The 20,632-nt window shown below is 38.4% G+C and overlaps 1 protein-coding gene across 2 annotated transcripts in view; it reads left to right on the forward strand.

Moving 5' to 3' along the window:
* The window catches only part of LOC127415220 (DDB1- and CUL4-associated factor 1-like), a 174,971-nt gene that overhangs the window by 27,247 nt on the left and 127,092 nt on the right, over window positions 1-20,632 (forward strand). For both annotated transcript variants that reach the window (XM_051653873.1, XM_051653872.1), the window contains exons 7-10: window positions 10,782-11,327; window positions 12,687-12,788; window positions 13,375-13,533; window positions 13,627-13,806. In XM_051653873.1, coding sequence (XP_051509833.1) covers window positions 10,782-11,327; window positions 12,687-12,788; window positions 13,375-13,533; window positions 13,627-13,806 — 987 coding nt within the window. The remainder of the gene's footprint in view (window positions 1-10,781; window positions 11,328-12,686; window positions 12,789-13,374; window positions 13,534-13,626; window positions 13,807-20,632) is intronic.

Here is a 20,632-nt window from a genome sequence, read left to right on the forward strand (position 1 = left end):
GCGTAAAGCAAAAGCTTATACGTCACACCTCCTGCCACCACCCCTGGAAAATCATCCTCCTTTCTTATCGCAGCTGCTAATGGTTCCAGGGCAAGACAAAACAATAATGGGGAAAGAGGGCAACCCTTGTACCGCCGGTACCAGGTGTCTGTAAAGTAACTTAATTCAACAATAAAAGTATTCCCGAACCCGTACGTTTCCAAAATCTTAAAGATAAACCCATTCTACCATATCAAACGCCTTTTTGCGGTCAAGTGAGATGGCAGCAGTCTGATCATCATGATGTAGACTTGATGATTTTAAGAATCTTAGCCCACACTCCCTCCTCCAATACCAAATTTAAATCTCTCTCCCATAATCTATTAAGAGATGCTGAAGCTCCATCCCCCAGACTCTGAATTAACGGAGTAATACACTGATGCCTCATGACATTTTCCAATAGCAGTTATCACCACTTCTAGAGTATCTGCCCTTTTAGGGGGGTGCATGCTACTCCCAAAAATAGTACAGAGCAGGTGGCACAGCTGTAAGTACCTGAAGAACTGAAATCTAGGAATCCTGAAATGTTGGACCAAATTTTCAAACGATCTCAACCCACCACTCTCATATAGGTCACCAAGTGTATTAACACCCCTCTCAATCCACTCCGACCAGCAGAAAGGGGACTCCCCAATACGCAACTTTGGGTTTAAATGCTCGAGGCAACATTTAAATAAATGTCTGAATTAAACACTCTGGACACTTTTGTCCATAGTGCGTGCAGATGCGAGATAACGGGGTGCGACTTCTCCAATTTGTTTAATAGAAAGGCTTTTTAATAGTAAAACGGGCAATAACCTTCTGTTCAATTCCAAACCAGGGAGGGGCTCTCTCAGGTGGAAGTGACCAATGAGCTAAATGTCTGAGACCGAATGCATAATAATAAAACAATATCTTGGATAGGCCTAGCCCACCTTTGTCAATCGGCCTATGCAACTTGTTGAAATGTAACCTGGGACAGTTACCATTCCAAATGAAGGACTTCACTATGCTATCAAATTACTTGAAATAAGAGAGGGGGACATCTACAGGGATTGATTGTGGTGGGTAGTTGAATTTTGGAATACAATTCATTTTAATAACATTAACCTTCATCGATAAATGTAATGAAGCCCACCTACTCACATCACTCGAAAACCTTTTTATTAAAGGGTCCAAATTAACTCTGACTAAATCACATAATTTTGCTGGGAATAAAATGCCCAAAGATCTAGTGGGATCGGAGACGAATAATAAAATATCATCTGCGTAAAGCAAAAGCATATGCGCCACGCCTCCCGCCGTCACTCCTGGAAAATCATCCTCCTTTCTTATCGTTGCTGCTAATGGTTCCAGGGCAAGACAGAACAATAATGGGGAAAGAGGGCAACCCTGCCGAGTGCCCCTATTCAGAGTAAAATAATCTGAAATTAATCCATTTGTTTGTACCACCGCTACAGGGTATCTATAAAGTAACTTAATCCATCCAATAAAAGTATTTCCGAACCCATATATTTTTAGCATCTTAAAAAGATAATCACATTCTACCAAATCAAATGCCTTTTCGGCGTCAAGTGAGATGGCAGCAACCGGAGTCTGATCATTCGCCACTGACCACATGATATTAATGAGACACCAAATGTTATCAGAAGAGCTGTGCCCCCTAATAAACCCCACCTGATCTATATGTATAAGAGATGTCATAACTAAATTGGTTAGCCAGAATTTTTGCCAACATTTTTATATCTAGCTGGATCAGGAAAATTGGATGCAAACTTTTACACTCACTTGGATCTTTGTCCTTTTTAAGAATCAGACTGATCCGGGCTTGTGTCATGGTTGGGGGAAGCTTTCCATTCTTTAATGACTCTGTATTAACTTCTAACAAAAGTGGAGCCAATTCTGTAGCATAAGATCTAAACAATTCGGCGGCAAAGCCATCTGGCCTTGCCAGTAGGCAGGGCCTTAATTACCTCGCCAAGCTCCTCCAAGGTTATCTCAGATTCAAGATAATTTTTTTGCTCAGTCGGCAATTTAGGGAATTCTAATGGTTCCACAAAGTTTCTAATATCTTCATCAGTAGACAAAGACGTGGAACTATAAAGATCAAGATAGAATTCTTTAAAAGCATTATTAATATCAATGGCCGAGGTAAAAATTTCACCACCAGCAGATTTCACTGAGGGAATGGTAGAAAATATCTAGCCAAAAGCTTCCCTGCTTTGTCCCCTGACTAAAAGTATGACTGTCTTGCCCTGAATAACCAAAACTCCACCTTATTTGAGAAAATAGTATTACATCTGTATTTCAATTGGGTCAGCTCTCTGAGGCCATCAGACGACATTTGGCACTTCAGTTCTGCCTCTGCACTTTCAATATTTTCTTCCAACTCTACGAGTTCTCGTGCTTTGGATATTTTGGTGAATGAGGCATACTGTATGATCCGAACCCTAAGAACCGCCTTAAGTGCCTCCCAAGCCACGGCCACAGAGGATACTGAGGACCAGTTGGTCTCCATATAAACATTTCAGTCTTTTTTTGTCATTAACAATTTTTGTTGATTGTTAATCAATTATTGATAAAACAATAATGACTCTTCCTAATTTATCTTTAATCTGTTTGAGAAATTTGAATTGTAGATGTTTATCACTATAATGACTCCCCTGGTCTTACTTGAGCCAGCACGAAAGAAAACATGCCCACCCCATATCTTCCCAAATTTTTCCGCTTCCTTTGAGAAGAGATGTGTTTCTTGAAGAAACACTATCACATTTCTTACGCATAAGAAAAGAAATAACTTTCCTTCTTTTTATGGGGTGCCCCAACCCATTCACATTCCATGTGGAGAGAGACAATCCATTCACATTAACATTTGACATTTTGATATAATAGAAAAAATAAACTGTGTGTCAAAAATAAGATTATACAGACCACATTCCCCATTAGTGCAACAATAAACCCCCGAACAAAACAAACAGAAAAAAGAAAATGTGTGCATTAACCCCGTGCACGACAGTGCCAACCGCTGTCGTGCGGTTGTCGCGAGAACCCCCGCGACAACTTTGCTATCTGATTGTTCAAGTCCGGTGCTTCTATACAAATTTTGTGAGGCAAAATTACATAACAGAAAATACTTTGTAAAACAGACCCCAGCCAACAGGCAGAATAACAGAAAAAACATGTAGACTTATTCACAGAACCGTCTCGAAGCTGTGATCCTCCGCAAAGCAAACTCCAGCTGATATAAAGCCGTTCAGTTTCCTTTGACATACAAACAATTGTTCAGTGAGCCAGCTGTTATGAGTTCAGCGGATGACATAATCATTCCAATGTCCCGTAAAAATACTCAACAAACAAACTCCAGCCAGCAGGAGGAATAAGCATGAAGAACGAACAGATTTATCCACAGCTGTTCCAAAGGAGTGTTATTCAACAGAACAAGCTCCAGCCTCTAGGCGGGGCCAGCACGAAAATCAAAACCGGCATCCCGGTTCCTCGGGTGATCAAGAGCCAAACTAACTCGGAGGTTGCAAAAAAAAAAAAAAAAAAAAAAAGAAAAGAAAAATACACCATAACTTACTCAGCCCATCAGCTTTATAAAAGACGTCCTTTATATGAGCATGTAGATATTTTGCGGTCATCCATAGTGTCCATTCTCGATCTGGCCGGGAACTTCAGTGTAAAAAACGATCTTCCGTCAATGCAGAAGTTTCTTGGAGTCATGCCACAAAACAAACTCCAGCCGCTAGGCGGAGCCAGCACAAAAAGAAACAAAAATGGCACCCAGCTTCCTCAGATAATAGAGTGCCTGAACCTCGAGTCAGTCCACTAATATAAGAAACATCAAATGGCTTTCTCCAATGTATTTATAAATGAGAGTGCCTGTTTTGGACATGTAAATACTTTGCGACCATTCTTCGTTTCTATTCTCAGTTTGGCCGGGAACATCAGTGCAAAAGTGATCTTCTGTTGGTGTAAGAATTTCTTACATTCCTTGAACCGATCGCGTTTCTCTCTTGTTGAAGTCGCAAAGTCCGGGAACAAGAAAACATTGTAATTCCTCCAAGAAAGCTTTCCTTTGCTCCTCGCCTGGCGCAACACGAGATCTTTATCGGATGATTTCAGAAATTTGGCCAGAATCGATTGGGGCCTGTCTCCCTCAGCAGATCTGTGAGCCGGGACTCTGTGAGCTTGCTCGATTTCCAGTTTATGGCCTATGTCGAGCAGACTCGGGAAAAGCTCGTCCAGGAATTTCACCATATCTCTGCCCTCTTCATGCTCAGGAATTCCAACAATTTGTATGTTATTCCTTCGGCTCATATTTTCCAAATATTCCAGTTTATCTGAAATTAATTCCAAATCTGTTTTGGACGCGGGCGGATTAGCGGATAATTCCCTTTCCGATGACTTGATAATCGATTATTTTTTCAACTTCTGTTACTCTTGTAACCAATTCAGAGAATTTTGTTTCCATCGCCGTAATCGATGTATTACAGCGAGATCCTCCAAGTCAGCAACAATCTTCGTCAGCATTACCGAGATGTATCACTCAGCCCCCCCCACGTGCTCCAAATACACCCCAAATAGTCTCGTTTGTTTGTGCTTCGTTTGTGCCGGTTTGTGCCGGTAAAAGTTTTGTTTTTGCTGCTTCGGTTTTTTAAATATTAGACATTGAATTATAGACGATGTCACCAGCCCCCCCACATGCTCCAAATTCACCCAAAATAAACTCAATCGTTTGTGCTTCGTTTGTGCTGTAAAAAACTGTTTGTGCTGCTTCGGTTTTTAGATATTAAAATAATATTTATTAGGTCATTCTGAGGTCACTCATCCCCCCCACATGCTCCAAATACACCCCAAATAGTCTTGTTTGTTTGTGCTTCGTTTGTGCCGGTAAAAGTTTCGTTTTTGTGCTGCTTCGGTTTTTAAAGTATGAGACATTAAATTATAGACGATGACGTCACCAGCCCCCCTCCCCCCACATGCTCCAAATTCACCCAAAATAGGCTCAATCGTTTGTGCTTCGTTTGTGCCTGTAAAAGTTTTGTTTGTGCTGCTTCGGTTTTTTAAATATTAGACACTGAATTACAGGCGAATTATAAATGCTGATATTTATTGAATACAATACTGACAGAATAAAATAGATCACTTAATGGTCACAAAAATCAAATATACAGGTGCATCTCAATAAATTAGAATGTCGTGGAAAAGTTCATTTATTTCAGTAATTCAACTCAAATTGTGAAACTCGTGTATTAAATAAATTCAGTGCACACAGACTGAAGTAGTTTAAGTCTTTGGTTCTTTTAATTGTGATGATTTTGGCTCACATTTAACAAAAACCCACCAATTCACTATCTCAAAAAATTAGAATACATCATAAGACCAATAAAAAAAAACATTTTTAGTGAATTGTTGGCCTTCTGGAAAGTATGTTCATTTACTGTATATGTACTCAATACTTGGTAGGGGCTCCTTTTGCTTTAATTACTGCCTCAATTCGGCGTGGCATGGAGGTGATCAGTTTGTGGCACTGCTGAGGTGGTATGGAAGCCCAGGTTTCTTTGACAGTGACCTTCAGCTCATCTGCATTTTTTGGTCTCGTTTCTCATTTTCCTCTTGCCAATACCCCATAGATTCTCTATGGGGTTCAGGTCTGGTGAGTTTGCTGGCCAGTCAAGCACACCAACACCATGGTCATTTAACCAACTTTTGGTGCTTTTGGCAATGTGGGCAGGTGCCAAATCCTGCTGGAAAATGAAATCAGCATCTTTAAAAATCTGGTCAGCAGAAGGAAGCATGAAGTGCTCCAAAATTTCTTGGTAAACGAGTGCAGTGACTTTGGTTTTCAAAAAACACAATGGACCAACACCAGCAGATGACATTGCAACCCAAATCATCACAGACTGTGGAAACTTAACACTGGACTTAAAGCAACTTGGGCTATGAGCTTCTCCACCCTTCCTCCAGACTCTAGGACCTTGGTTTCCAAATGAAATACAAAACTTGCTCTCATCTGAAAAGAGGACTTTGGACCACTGGGCAACAGTCCAGTTCTTCTTCTCCTTAGCCCAGGTAAGACGCCTCTGACGATGTCTGTGGTTCAGGAGTGGCTTAACAAGAGGAATACGACAACTGTAGCCAAATTCCTTGACGCGTCTGTGTGTGGTGGCTCTTGATGCCTTGACCCCAGCCTCAGTCCATTCCTTGTGAAGTTCACCCAAATTCTTGAATCGATTTTGCTTGACAATCCTCATAAGGCTGCGGTTCTCTCGGTTAGTTATGCATCTTTTTCTTCCACACTTTTTCCTTCCACTCAACTTTCTGTTAACATGCTTGGATACAGCAATCTGTGAACAGCCAGCTTCTTTGGCAATGAATGTTTGTGGCTTACCCTCCTTGTGAAGGGTGTCAGTGATTGATTGTCTTCTGGACAACTGTCAGATCAGCAGTCTTCCCCATGATTGTGTACCCTAGTGAACCAAACTGAGAGACCATTTTGAAGGCTCAGGAAACCTTTGCAGGTGCAGGTATCACCATATTCTAATTTTTTGAGATAGTGAATTGGTGGGTTTTTGTTAAATGTGAGCCAAAATCATCACAGTTAAAAGAACCAAAGACTTAAACTACTTCAGTCTGTGTGCATTGAATTTATTTAATACACAAGTTTCACAATTTGAGTTGAATTACTGAAATAAATGAACTTTTCCACGACATTCTAATTTATTGAGATGCACCTGTAGGTTAGTAGCAGTCTCGGTCATTCTGATTACTATATATTAGGCTACTATATTATATATTTCTAAAACAGGTCTATCTTGATTTGTGTGTAGTCAGTATGATTTATGAGCAGTGAGCATTTTATTTTGGGTTTGTTTTAATACAACAACAACTCCTTATCAATGTTTTTGTAAGTCGCTATGGTGTTTATTAAAAACTTATTGGTGTCCAGACAGCAGCAGCTCAATATTCATCTGGTGTCTGTCGGACTCTTTTTCTGTCACTCACTTTCGCTCAGCTCTGGGCTCGAGAACAAATGCGCAAATCTCCTCGACGTGAACACACCGAGTCGAATTGCCGAAGACTTTCTGTCAAGACTAATCATCACATCATTTGTTCAATAAACAATTATCTTTACTTCATTCACTGGTCTTTCCTGATTGAACTTTTTATTTATTTACATGGAGTATCATCTGCTACACTTCACTGCCACCACTAGGTGCACGTGACACTTCTGTTCAAGATGCTCTTGTGGAAATTAGTGTAGAGTTAGTAGAGAAAAAGTCAATATAAATCAAACTACAAAAGTCGTTACTAAATAAAATTTCTGGCCAATGTAAGTACAATGTTTTAACACTGTCAGTTACAATATTATTTGTTAACTTCAAGAATAATGGTACAACATTCAAGAGAGCTAAGATTGTCAATGTTTATTGAACAGAAAACTCATTGCTAATACTAATATATGCTAATTACAGTTGCACATGTGACCCATGTTAGTTTTTTGAATACATTGTGCATCTAGGGGTCAACATTACCATATTGGTCCTAATATAAGATATTTTGTCCTTATATATTATTACTATATTATATTATCCTTATATTCAGACCAATTCAGTAATACATGAAAACAAGTTTATACTGAACATGACATTTTCTGAGTCAGGATTATTTAAGTGGATAATTATGTTTTGCTTATGCCAGATGCCCAAGAAATCAGCAGTCGACAGAGATTCCATTTTCACTGTCCTGTGTTCATCAAAGGAGGCCATAGTCCAAAATGGCAACATAGCTATTCCTAATCAGAGCATCTGGACAGAGCTTAGTAAGCAGCTAGAAAACAAGATCACTGCAAAGGCTCTATACACTTTTGTTAAGTTAAATAGACACAACATCTGGACTGCTTTAAGGTTTACTCATGAATATGATCATGAAACAAATGGCAGTAGTGATGACACTGATTTTGAACCAGGGTCCCTTTCACCCAGACCAAACGATTGCTGGACTTTTGATCTTGAAGTTCCATTTTCATAAATGGATTGAATTTATGCCTGAAACGGTTAAATACAACAAGTTCTCTAAAACACAAAAAAGGGAATACACAATTTTAAGCCTGGCATCTGGACACGTGATAAATCATCACGTTTTTAAGTTTAAGTTTTTAAAGGTCCATTATTTGTGTTAATGGATGTTCGATAGTACACAGTAATTAAATTTCAAAAGTAAAATAATTTTGGCTTAATTCTTAATTCATTGAGTCACGAGTTTCCACATACATGTACTAATATATATATATATAATATTAGTACTAGTCAAAAGTTTGAAAACATTAAGATTTTTTTAATGTTTCTGAAAGGAGTCTCTTCTGCTCACGAAGGCTGCATTTATTGGATCAAAAATACAGTAAAACAGTAATATTGTGAAATATTATTCCAATGTAAAACAGTTGTTTTCTATCTGAATATTTAGTTGTAAGGGGGTTCAGTGGAAAGGAGGAGGTGAGAACCGGTTTGACAACTTAATAATTTAATGAACAACTTGAACAAAAACACACAACCATAAACACACACAGGGCAGCTGCCTGTAATTCTCTCTCTCTCGAACTGTCGTCCCCGGCCGCCTTTATCCCTCGCGCGCCCCATCAGGCTGATTGGGGACCGGGCGTGTGTCATTCCAGCCCAGCCCCGCCCTCCTCGGCTCTACAATAGTAAACTAATTTATTCCTGTGATCAAAGCTGAATTTTCAGCATCATTACTTCATTCTTCAGTGTCACACAATCCTTCAGAAATCATTCTAATATGCTGATTTGCTGCTCAAGAAACATTCATTATTATTATAAGTTGAAAACAGTTGTGCTGTTTTTTTTAATTTTTTTTTTTTTTATGGAAACCATGATACACAACCATTCAAAGATTTGGGGTAAGTAATTTATATATATAATAATACTTTTATTCATCAAGGACGCATTCAATTGATCAAAAGACAGTAAAGACATTTATATTGTTAAAGATTTCTATTTCAAATAAATGCTGTTCTTTTTACCTTTCTATTCATCAAAGAATCCACACATAAATGTATCACTGTTTCCACAAAAATATTAAGCATGCAAAAATGGTTTTCAACATTGATAAAAAAATAAGAACCATTCTTAATAATTGAGCACCAATAATAATTGATAATAGTTGAGTACAAAATCAACATTTTAAAATGATTTCTGAAGGATCATGTGACATTGAAGACTAGATTTTTTTTACAATTTGTATTATGCCAGTCAAATTACAAACAATGAACATGACAATAGTCATTCCAACACATAGTATAAAATATAGAGCATATATAGACTACAAATAGAAAAAAAGAATATACAGTATAATCTATAAAATAAACAATACAAGTAAAATAAACAAAAACGAAATTAAAAACAAACAAACAAACTATTGAAGACTGGAGTAATGATGCTGAAAATTCAGCTTTGACATCACAGAAATAAAATTACATTTTAAATTATATTAAAACAGAAAACAGCTATTTAAAGTGTATTGTTTCACAATATTACTGTTTTTACTGTATTTTTATCAAATAAATACAGCATTGGTGAGATTAAGAGACTTCTTTCAAAAACATTTAAAAATCTTAATGTTTCCAAACTTTTGACCTGTACAATATAGGCCTACACACACACACACACACATACACAGCCTATGTATGTATAAACACAGATTATGGTGCCTGTATTTGACAATGTCAATATTACTACTGTTATTCACATAACTACATACAGTAACAACTAAAAACACTTACCTTGGAGTTTGTTACATTCCACTCATCCTGTGATCCGCTGTGTCCGTTAAAAGTTGAAAACGCACAGTGGATAGGTAACAGTTAAGTGAATGCGACTATTTATGTGATTTGGATCTTACCTTGTTACTTCAACTGTATTGTTAAAAAAAAGACAGTCGCAAAAACGAAACTTTTACTGGCACAAACGAAGCACAAGCAATTGAGCTTATTTTGAGTGAATTTAGAGCATGTGGGGGGGCTGGTGACGTCAACGTCTATAATTCAATGTCTAATATTTAAAAAACCGAAGCAGCACAAACGAAACTTTTACCAGCACAAACGAAGCACAAACAAACGAGACTATTTGGGTTGAATTTGGAGCATGTGGGGGGGATGAGTGACCTCAGAATGACCTATAAATATAATTTTAATATCTAAAAAACCGAAGCAGCACAAACGAAACTTTTACCGGCATAAACGAAGCACAAATGATTGAGACTATTTTGGGTGAATTTGGAGCATGTGGGGGGGCTGGTGACGTCATCACCTATAATTCAATGTCTAATATCTAAAAAACCGAAGCAGCACAAACGAAACTTTTACCAGCACAAACGAAGCACAAACAAACGAGACTATTTTGGGTGAATTTGGAGCATGTGGGGGGGCTGAGTGACCTCAGAATGACCTAATAAATATTATTTTAATATCTAAAAAAACCAAAGCAGCACAAACGAAAATTTTTACAGCACAAACGGAGCACAAACGATTGACTATTTTGCCGACGTTTTGCATTGGGTGGGGGGCCAACTTCACACAGGTCAAATGTTTAAGTTGCAAGACATAAAAGAACAGTTTACAAGATCAACAAACATTTGTTGTTCTTGTACTGGCACTGGCCCGATAGGGCAAGTGACAGTTTCGTTTGATTCTGTTTTGTCTTTATAGTTGAATGTCAGGTTCTAAATGTATTTTTGTTTCTCAGGTTCCTCTGATGCTGCAGAGACTAAGAGAGCTTCAGGACAAGGAGTCAGAGAACAGGAGGGACTGTAAACGTCTGAACAAGAGTCTGGTGCCGCTGCTGCCCGTGGACGAGGAGGCCGTGGATGGAGAATTCCCCCCCAACATTCCTCACGCTCACAAGGAGCAAAACAACCCAAGACAGCAGGACTCGGCCACGGATCTCCCGCTGCTGCCCACTTCTGCTGTGAAGAGCGTTGGGAGATGTAATGCGGGTATGAAAGGGCTGATGAAGCCAGCTACGGTGCTGCCATTAGAGTCAGACGAAATAGACGGGCCTGCAGAAGACATGAGGAACTGGAGGAAGAAAGAGAATGGTGGGAAAGTGAAGCAGAAGCTGAACTTCTCACTGTCAGAGCCGGAGCGGAGCTTCAGCGAGCTCTCCAACAGCAGTTGGTCTGAGATGAGCCCCTGGGTAATAGGAAACAACTACCACCTGTACCCGCTGACGCCTGGCATAGAACAGCGCCTTATACTGCAGTATCTCACCCCGCTGGGAGAGTACCAGGAGGTAATTTCCTGTAGCTCAGCTGGTAGAGTGTGGAAATAGCTGCTCCAAGGTCATGGGTTTGATTCTCAGGGAACATGCATACTAATAAAACATACATCTCAAATACACTGTAAATCGCTTTGGATAAAATAATCCAAATTAATACATTTAGATTTGTAATTTAACATTTTCAACACTTCTGGCTGCTTACACTATATTTTAGGCTACCACATCAGAGAATGACGGAAATGCATTGATTTAATTGTGTATGCTGTGTTGCAATAACATGGAGGTAAAACTATTCCCACTTGATGCCAAACTGACCCGTTTCTTTGTACACCCTCAAAATGCATGTTACACATTCCTATCTGTCAAATGCTCGTTCTTGCATTCAGAAATTGCCAGGCAGTAGAATGAAACAGAATGCAGATGTCTCAAGACATGTTTGTAAAAGCTATTTGTAAAAACAATTTTTTTTTTTAACAATTTTTATTGATTCCAATCATAAAACATAAACACAACATAGAATACGGAATCAATTATTCACATTAAACCCCTCCAAACAAACATTCCCCCCCACCCGACATAAACGCGCCCTACTTTGGTCACCAACAACTAGAACATAATAATAATAATTTTTTAAATAATAATAAAAAATAAAAAACATATATATATAAAAAAAAAGATACACTTTCAAACAACATCAATAATACACATACCCAACTAAACTACAAATTCCTCTCCACTGCCTCCTGAGAACCCTCCAAAAAAGCTAAACAACCCTCCCATTTCCTGACAAACAAATCCCATTTCCCCAGCCTTCTAAAAATCACCTCTTCAAACGCCGCCTCCCCGCACCACTCCCTAAACGAGGGTGCCCCAGCCGACTTCCATCCCCTGAGGATGACTTTCCTGCCAATCATGACTCCGGCTAGGACCCAACTTTTTAAAAATCTATCCCCAATGTTGACAACCGTCCCATCACCCAGGATACAGAGTCTGGGGCAGAATGAAAATTGAATGTTCAGTACCTCACACATAAAGCTCTGAACCCTCAAACAAAAATCTTGGATTTTAACACATCCCCAAAAAACATGTGTTGTGTCCCCGTCTTCTGTAAAAACTATTTTTAACTTGTATTAAAAATGTGACTGATGCGAGATGCTGAAAAAACGCTAGACCCAGCACAACAGCCAAAGACGTCCACCTAATGCCTGTGTACGTTGACCACAAATGTAAAAATATTGCAAACAGAATCTAAGATTTGTCCCATGTTCTGATCAGTAATTTGAAGTGACCATGAGAATTTAATTATACTGATGTTCAGAGAGGGAAGTATGTCATATACTTGGATGTGTGCTTGTGTGTGTGTGTGCGCAGTTGTTGGCTGTTTTCATGCAGCTTGGTGCTTGTGAGCTGCTGATGCACTACATTGACCTGAAACAGACGAATGACGTTCAGCTCACGTTTGAAGCCCTGAAGGTACCTGACAAACATCACATACACTACAAGTCAAACATTTGGACACACATTTGATGTAGGTATAATCTGAAAAATGCTTTGATCGAAAGGCTATGCATAAATTCTTGAATTGAGTTTAAGACAAATATAAAGTGTTCCTACGTATTAATTACTTCAATAAAACCACAATTTTGAATTTATTTTTCTTTTAACGGGTTGTAGGAGATAAAGGAAAAGCTGTTGTCCAGCATACTTGTGAACTCTTAATACTGTTAAAACGCGTCCCAGAATGTGCCTTATGAATTTGTAAAGAGAATGCCCAGAGTGAGCAGAGCTGCAATCAAGCTAAAATATAAGAGAAATATTGTTTTGATTTAAACAATTTTGGTCACTCCATAATTCTCAAACTTCCTTGTGTTATTTCATAGTTTTGATGACTTTACTGAGTAGCTACTGTATGTCTAGACTTTTTATGGGTAGTATGCATTAAAGCAAGTGTTTCAGAATAGCCCCAAAACTTACATGAATGCAATGATTGAATAATTTAATTATGAAACCAGATGTTGAGTAATTTGTCGTGGGTGGCATTTTCTTTTCTATCTTTTAGTATCTCGCGTCTCTCCTCCTCCATAAAAAGTTTGCTGCCGAGTTTGTGGTGCATGGTGGAGTACCAAAGTTACTGGAGATCCCACGACCCTCTATGGCAGCCACAGGCGTGTCTTTGTGCCTCTATTACCTCGCGTACAACCAGGATGCCATGGAGCGGGTATCATAAATACAGTCATAACATTCAAACTCTTTAAAGTGCCTTTCGTCTCTGTTTTATTTTGTTCTCACCTGCATCCTCTGCCCTTATCAGGTGTGCATGCTGCCTCATTCTCTTCTGTCGGAGGTGGTGAGCTACACACTGTGGCTGCTCGAGTGCTCACATGCTTCCGGCTGCTGCCATGCCACCATGTTCTTCTCTATCTGCTTCTCCTTCAGAGCTGTGCTTGAGCTCTTCGACAAACAAGACGGCCTGCGACGCCTCGTCAACCTGGTACGCACTTACACACGTTTATCACACTTCGAAGAGGCTTCAAAGAAATAGTTCACCCAAACATTTATAATAGTTATTTAAGTGAATTTAATGTAAATTGTGATCGAATTTTTATTTTTGGTTGAACATTTCCTTTAATATTCAAAAAATACAACAAGGTTTAAAAAGTATAAATAGACAACTCATCTTTCTATTGTGTTTTTTTTTAATATATATATATATATATATATTCAAGCATTTTTCCTTAATCAGATATCGTTTTTGTAATATCGGATCAACCGATATATGACGCTATCTGGTGGGTGTTTCGGAAATTGCATGCAAAACCGCCATTACAGCAGTGCATGTGAGCGGAAACAATGCTGGGAGTTGTTCACTGTTAAAGTAACTTGCTTTTACAATGTATTATTTCAATTAATAATTTTTATTCAACGTAACAGCCATTATTGCTCAAGTGAGACGTGTTACATAAACACTTGATGTGTAGTTTAGGGTTAACACTATAAGAAACAGAGACGAACTCATGTTGTGAGACAACTCTTGCAAACTGCCAAAGATGTAACATTACATAATTTTATCCCCTTTTTTCCCCAATTTGGAATGCCTTATTTCCACTACTTAGTAGGCCCTCGTGGTGGCATGGTTACTCGCCTCAATCCGGGTGGCGGAGGACAAGTCTCAGTTGCCTCCACTTCTGAGACAGTCAGTCCAAAAAGACAGCATCTTATCACGTGGCTCGTTGTGCATGACACCGCGGAGACTCCCAGAATGTGGAGGCTCATGCTATTCTCCGCGATCCACGTACAACTTACCTCGTGCCCCATTGAGAGCAAGAACCACTAATCGCGACCACGAGGAGGTAACCCCATGTGACTCTACCCTCCCTAGCAACCGGGCCAATTTGGTTGCTTAGGAGACCTGGCTGGAGTCACTCAGCACACCCTGGATTCGAACCCGCGACTCCAGGGGTGGTAGTCAGCGTCAATACACGCTGAGCTACCCAGGCCCCCCGGTCGGCAACCTTTTTGACATGGAGTGGCATTTTTTTATTAAAAAAAACAACAGCTTGGATGTGATTTTTCTGAAGTTTGAGTCCACAAATATTTCTATTTTGCATTTTTCCTAATTTAATTTTGTTTATTTTTCATTACAAATTATATTATCAGCACAACAGTTGGAGTTGATTTTTTTTTGCAAAACCTGATGACTATGATATAATGATCCTGCATGCAAATTTTCACAGAGCATCTTGTGAAAAGTGCTTTAATGAAAGAAATCCTGTCCTTTTGTACAAAATCATTTAACACCGTTAATATCACAAATTTGCTTATTTGATTACTGATCACGAAATTGTGTGGAATCTTAAATATGTCATACATTTTTCAAAATCACGCAGAGGGGTAATTACTAGCACGTAAGCAACAGCGAGAGAGGTGCAGCCTATTTTATTTATATGAAGTTTTTCGCACATGCATTCCAATCTACATCTTGTTGTAATCCTTTATTACATCACGTGTTCTGAAAGTAAAAAGAAACAAATGAAACACGGAATGAAGGCTGTCATCCATGCAGTCTGACCGAAGCAAAGCGGGTGCATTTACTCGCAGCGCTGCAGTCTCGTGATGCGCGAATGGCTTGCACGCACTGCACGAGTCTGTTGGGTATACTGCAGTCTCCCTTGTCATTTTATTTATTTTCTCTGTTTGAAAACATTGGACTTTGTCAAATTATTTTGCCTTTTTTATTTTTTGTTTTTTATTTATTTATTTTTTTTTTGCTGCTGTTATTACAGTTGAAGTCAGAAGTTTACATACACCTTAGCCAAATACATTTAAACTCAGCTTTTCACAATTCCTGACATTTAATCGTAGAAAACATTCCCTGTCTTAGGTCAGTTAGGATCACTACTTTAAGAATGTGAAATGTCAGAATAATTATTTATTTCAGCTTTTATTACTTTCATCACATTCCCAGTGGGTCAGAAGTTTACATACACTTTGTTAGTATTTGGTAGCATTGCCTTTAAATTGTTTATCTTGAGTCAAACGTTTTGGGCCTCCTTGCTCGCACACGCTTTTTCAGTTCTGCCTACAAATTTTCTTTCGGATTGAGGTCAGGGCTTTGTGATGGCCATTTCAATACCTTGACTTTGTTGTCCATAAGCCATTTTACCACATCAATGGCTTGGGGCCACTGCCCATTTGGAAGACCCATTTGCCACCAAGCTTTAACTTCCTTGCTGATGTCTTGATGTTGCTTCAATATATCCACGTAATATATCCTTCCTTATGATGCCATCTGTTTTGTGAAGTGCACCAGTCCCTCCTACAGCAAAGTACCCCTACAACATGATGCTGCCACCAGTGTTGCCAACTTAGCGACTTTGTCGCTAGTTTTACCGACTTTTCGGACCCCTTTAGCGACTTTTTTTCTAAAAAGCACCTAGCGACAAAACTTAGCTACTTTCCGTAGAAGAGTCGCCAGTACTGCCGTGCAAGCGCGAAGTCTTGCTTTCCCGCCACAGGCACACCTCTCTCTGCATCTACTCTATTCAGTGAGTGGCAGACAGAGGAGCAGCACATTCAGTTCACCGCACGGCAGCTGACACGGACGTGAATGAGCTGCACATGTGCAAACAGAGTTGCCAAGCAGCAGCTTGGAAATTGCTTGGAAGTGACTACTGGTTAACATGTAGTCTTAATGGGCGGCATTTCAGTCACTATTTCATACTCGTTCTATTGTCTGACAACAGAAACGGAACAAATATGTACATGAGAACAGCTTTATTGGGAATTCAGCTTTATTAAAATACAGTATGTGAGCACAAAGTAGGAGAGAAGCAAACAGACGTAAAGGGCTGACACAAGGCAGAATGCAGATATGACATGATGACATCATGAATATGATAAGTAACGCATGATGTCATCTAGCGACTTTTAGCAACTTTAGCTACTTTTCATTGAAAGTAGTTGGCAACACAGGCTGCCACCCCCATGCTTTACGGTTGGGATGGTGTTCTTTGGCTTTCAAACCTCACCCTTTTTCCTCCAAACATAACGATGGTCATTATGGCCAAACAGTTTCTCCAGAAAGTAAGATCTTTGTCCCCACGTGCACTTGCAAACTGTAGTCTGGCTTTTTTATGGCAGTTTTGGAGCAGTGGCTTCTTCCTTGCTGAGCAGCCTTTGAGGTTATATTGATATAGGACTCTTTTTACTGTGGATATAGATACTTGTCTACCTGTTTCCTCCAGCATCTTCTAAAGGTCCTATGCTGTTCTGGGATTGATTTGCACTTTTCGCACAAACTATGTTCATCTCTAGGAGACAGAATGCATCTCCTCCTTGAGCGGTATGATGGCTGCATGGTCCCATGGTGTTTATACTTGCATACTGTTGTTTGTACAGATGAACGTGGTGCCTTCAGGTTTTTGGAAATTGCTCCCAAGGATGAACCAGACTTGTGGAAGTCCACAAATTTTGTTTCTGAGTTCTTGGCTGATTTCTTTTGATTTTCCCATGATGTCAAGCAAAGAGGCACTGAGTTTGGAGGTAGGCCTTAAAAACATCCACAGGTGCACCTCCAATTGACTCCAATTGGCCAAATAGCCTATCAGAAGATAATTGGCTAAATGCCTAAAAGCTTGACATCATTATCTGGAATTTTCCATGCTGCTTAAAGGCATACTTGGTGTATGTGAACTTCTGACCCACTGGAATTGTGATTTTTAGTCAGTTAAATGTGAAACAATCTTTTTATTGGAGAATGTTGACTACAATATTTAATTAGGGCTCGACAGTAACTATGTTTCCATTAAAGGTTTTTTTTGTTTTTTTTTGTGACAGTGTGTAACGCATCAAAATGTTTACCGATATAGCTGATGGAAATGCAAATTATTGCTAAAATTTCACGTGTCAACATAATATTTTTCCCTTTAACTTTAGCACATATACTATGTTGATACTTCAAATGTCACAAACTGGTTTGGAAACACTTTTTGGTGAGAAAATTGGCATTAATGCAAAAATGTAGTGTCACATGACAGAATTTACCCCAATCGTTAGCCTGTGTTAATCATGACGATAAGGTACCTGCGTGAAGTTGGCCCCCCACCCAACGCAAAACGTTGGCAAAATAGTTTCAATCGTTTGTGCTCCGTTTGTGCTGGTTTGTGCTGTAAAAATTTTTGTTTGTGCTGCTTCAGTTTTTTAGATATTAAAATAATATTTATAGGTCATTCTGAGGTCACTCAGCCCCCCCACATACTCCAAATTCACCCAAAATGGGCTCAGTCGTTTGTGCTTCATTTGTTCTGGTTTGTGCCGGTAAAAGTTTCTTTGTGCTGCTTCGGATTTTTAAATATTAGACATTGAATTGTAGGCGACGACGTCACCAGCCCCTCCACATGCTCCAAATTCACCCAAAATAAGCTCAATCGTTTGTGCTGGTTTGTGCTGTAAAAATTTTCATTTGTGCTGCTTCAGTTTTTTAGATATTAAAATAATATTTATAGGTCAATCTGAGGTCACTCAGCCCCCCAACATGATCCAAATTCACCCCAAACAGTCTCGTTTGTTTGTGCTTCGTTTGTGCTGGTTTGTGCCGGTAAAAGTTTCGTTTGTGCTGCTTCGGTTTTTTAAAAATTAGACATTGAATTACAGGCGAATTATAAATGATCTAATAAAATAGATCACTTAATGGTCACAAAAATCAAACGTAGGTTAGTAGCAGTCTCGGTCATTCTGATTACTATATATTAGGCTACTATATTATATATTTCTAAAATAGTTCTCTTGTTTTGTGTGTAGTCAGTACGATTTATGAGCAGTGAGCATTTTATTTCGGGTTTGTCATTTCAATCTCTTACCAAAATGTTGGATGATGATGTTTTAATACAACTCCTTATCAATGTTTTTGTAGTCGCTATGGTGTTTATTAAAAACTTTATTGGTGGTCAGACAGCAGCAGCTCAATATTCATCTGGTGTCTGTCGGACTCTTTTTCTGTCACTCACTTTCGCTCAGCTCTGGGCACGAGAACAAAAGCGCAAATCTCCTCGACGTGAACACACTTTTAGAGACGAACTGCCGAAGACTTTGTCAAGACTAATCATCACATAATTTGTTTAATAAACAATTATCTTTACTTCGTTCACTGGTCTTTCCTGATTTAACTTTTTATTTATTTACATGGAGTATCATCTGCTACACTTCACTGCCATCACCAGGCTTAAGTGACACTTTTGTTCAAGATGCTCTTGTGGAAATTAGTGTAGAGTTAGTAGAGAAAAAGTCAATATAAATCAAACTACAAAAGTCGTTACTAAATCAAATTTCTGGCCAATGTTAGTACAATGTTTTAACACTGTCAGTTACAATATTATTTGTTAACTTCAAGAATAATTGTACAACATTCAAGAGAGCTAAGATTGTCAATGTTTATTGAACAAATCTCATTGCTAATACTAATATATGCTAATTACAGTTGTACATGTGACCCATGTTAGTTTTTTGAATACATTGTGCATCTAGAGGTCAACATTACCATATTGGTCCTAATATAAGATATATTATCCTTATATATTATTACTATATTAAATTATCATTATATTCGGACCAATACAGTAATACATAAAAATAAGTTGACATTTTGAGTCGGGATTATTTAAGTGGATAATTATGTTTTGCTTATGCCAGATGCCCAAGAAATCAGCAGTCGACAGAGATTCCATTTTCACTGTCCTGTGTTCATCTAAAGAGGCCATAGTCCAAAATGGCAACATAGCTACGCCTAATCAGAGCATCTGGACAGAGCTTAGTAAGCAGCTAGAAAACAAGATCACTGCAAAGGCTCTATACACTTTTGTTACATTAAATAGACACAACATCTGGACTGCTTTAGGGTTTACTCATGAATGTGATCATGAAACAAATGGCAGTAGTGATGACAGAGGGTCCCTTTCACCCAGAACAAAAGATTGCTGTTTTCCATTTCCGAAATGGATTGAATTCATGCCTGAAACGGTTAAATACAACAACAAGTTCTCTAAAACACAAAAAAAGGATTACACAATTTTAAGCCTGGCATCTGGACACATGATAAATCGTCACGTTTTTAAGTTTAAGTTTTTAAAGGTCCATTATTTGTGTTAACTGATGTTCGATAGTACACAGTAATTACATTTCAAAAGTAAAATCATTTTGGCTTAATTCTTAATTCATTGAGTCACGAGTTTCCACATATATAGTACTAGTCAAAAGTTTGAAAACATTACGATTTTTTAATGTTTCTGAAAGAAGTCTCTTCTGCTCACCAAGGCTGCATTTATTGGATCAAAAATACAGTAAAACAGTAATATTGTGAAATATTATTCCAATTTTATTTCGGGTGAAAAGTTGTTTTCTATCTGAATATATAGTAAACTGTAATTTATTCCTGTGATCAAAGCTGAATTTTCAGCATCATTACTTCAGTCTTCGGTGTCACACGATCCTTCAGAAATCATTCTAATATGCTGATTTGCTGCTCAAGAAACATTCATTATTATCAGTTGAAAACAGTCGTGCTGTTTTTTTTTTTTTTTTTTTTTTTTCCGTGGAAACCATGATACACAACCATTCAAAGGTTTGGGGTAAGTGAGAGATATATATATGTATATATATATATATATATATATATATATATGTATGTGTATATTATGTATTTTATTTTATTATAATACATAGACAATTCAATGTCTAATATTTTAAAATCCGGAACAGCACAAACAAAACTTTTACTGGCGCAAACCAGCACAAACGAAGCACAAACAAACGAGACTATTTTG

The sequence above is a fragment of the Myxocyprinus asiaticus genome, chromosome 24 (genome assembly GCF_019703515.2).
Source record: "Myxocyprinus asiaticus isolate MX2 ecotype Aquarium Trade chromosome 24, UBuf_Myxa_2, whole genome shotgun sequence".
Lineage (NCBI taxonomy): Eukaryota > Metazoa > Chordata > Actinopteri > Cypriniformes > Catostomidae > Myxocyprinus > Myxocyprinus asiaticus.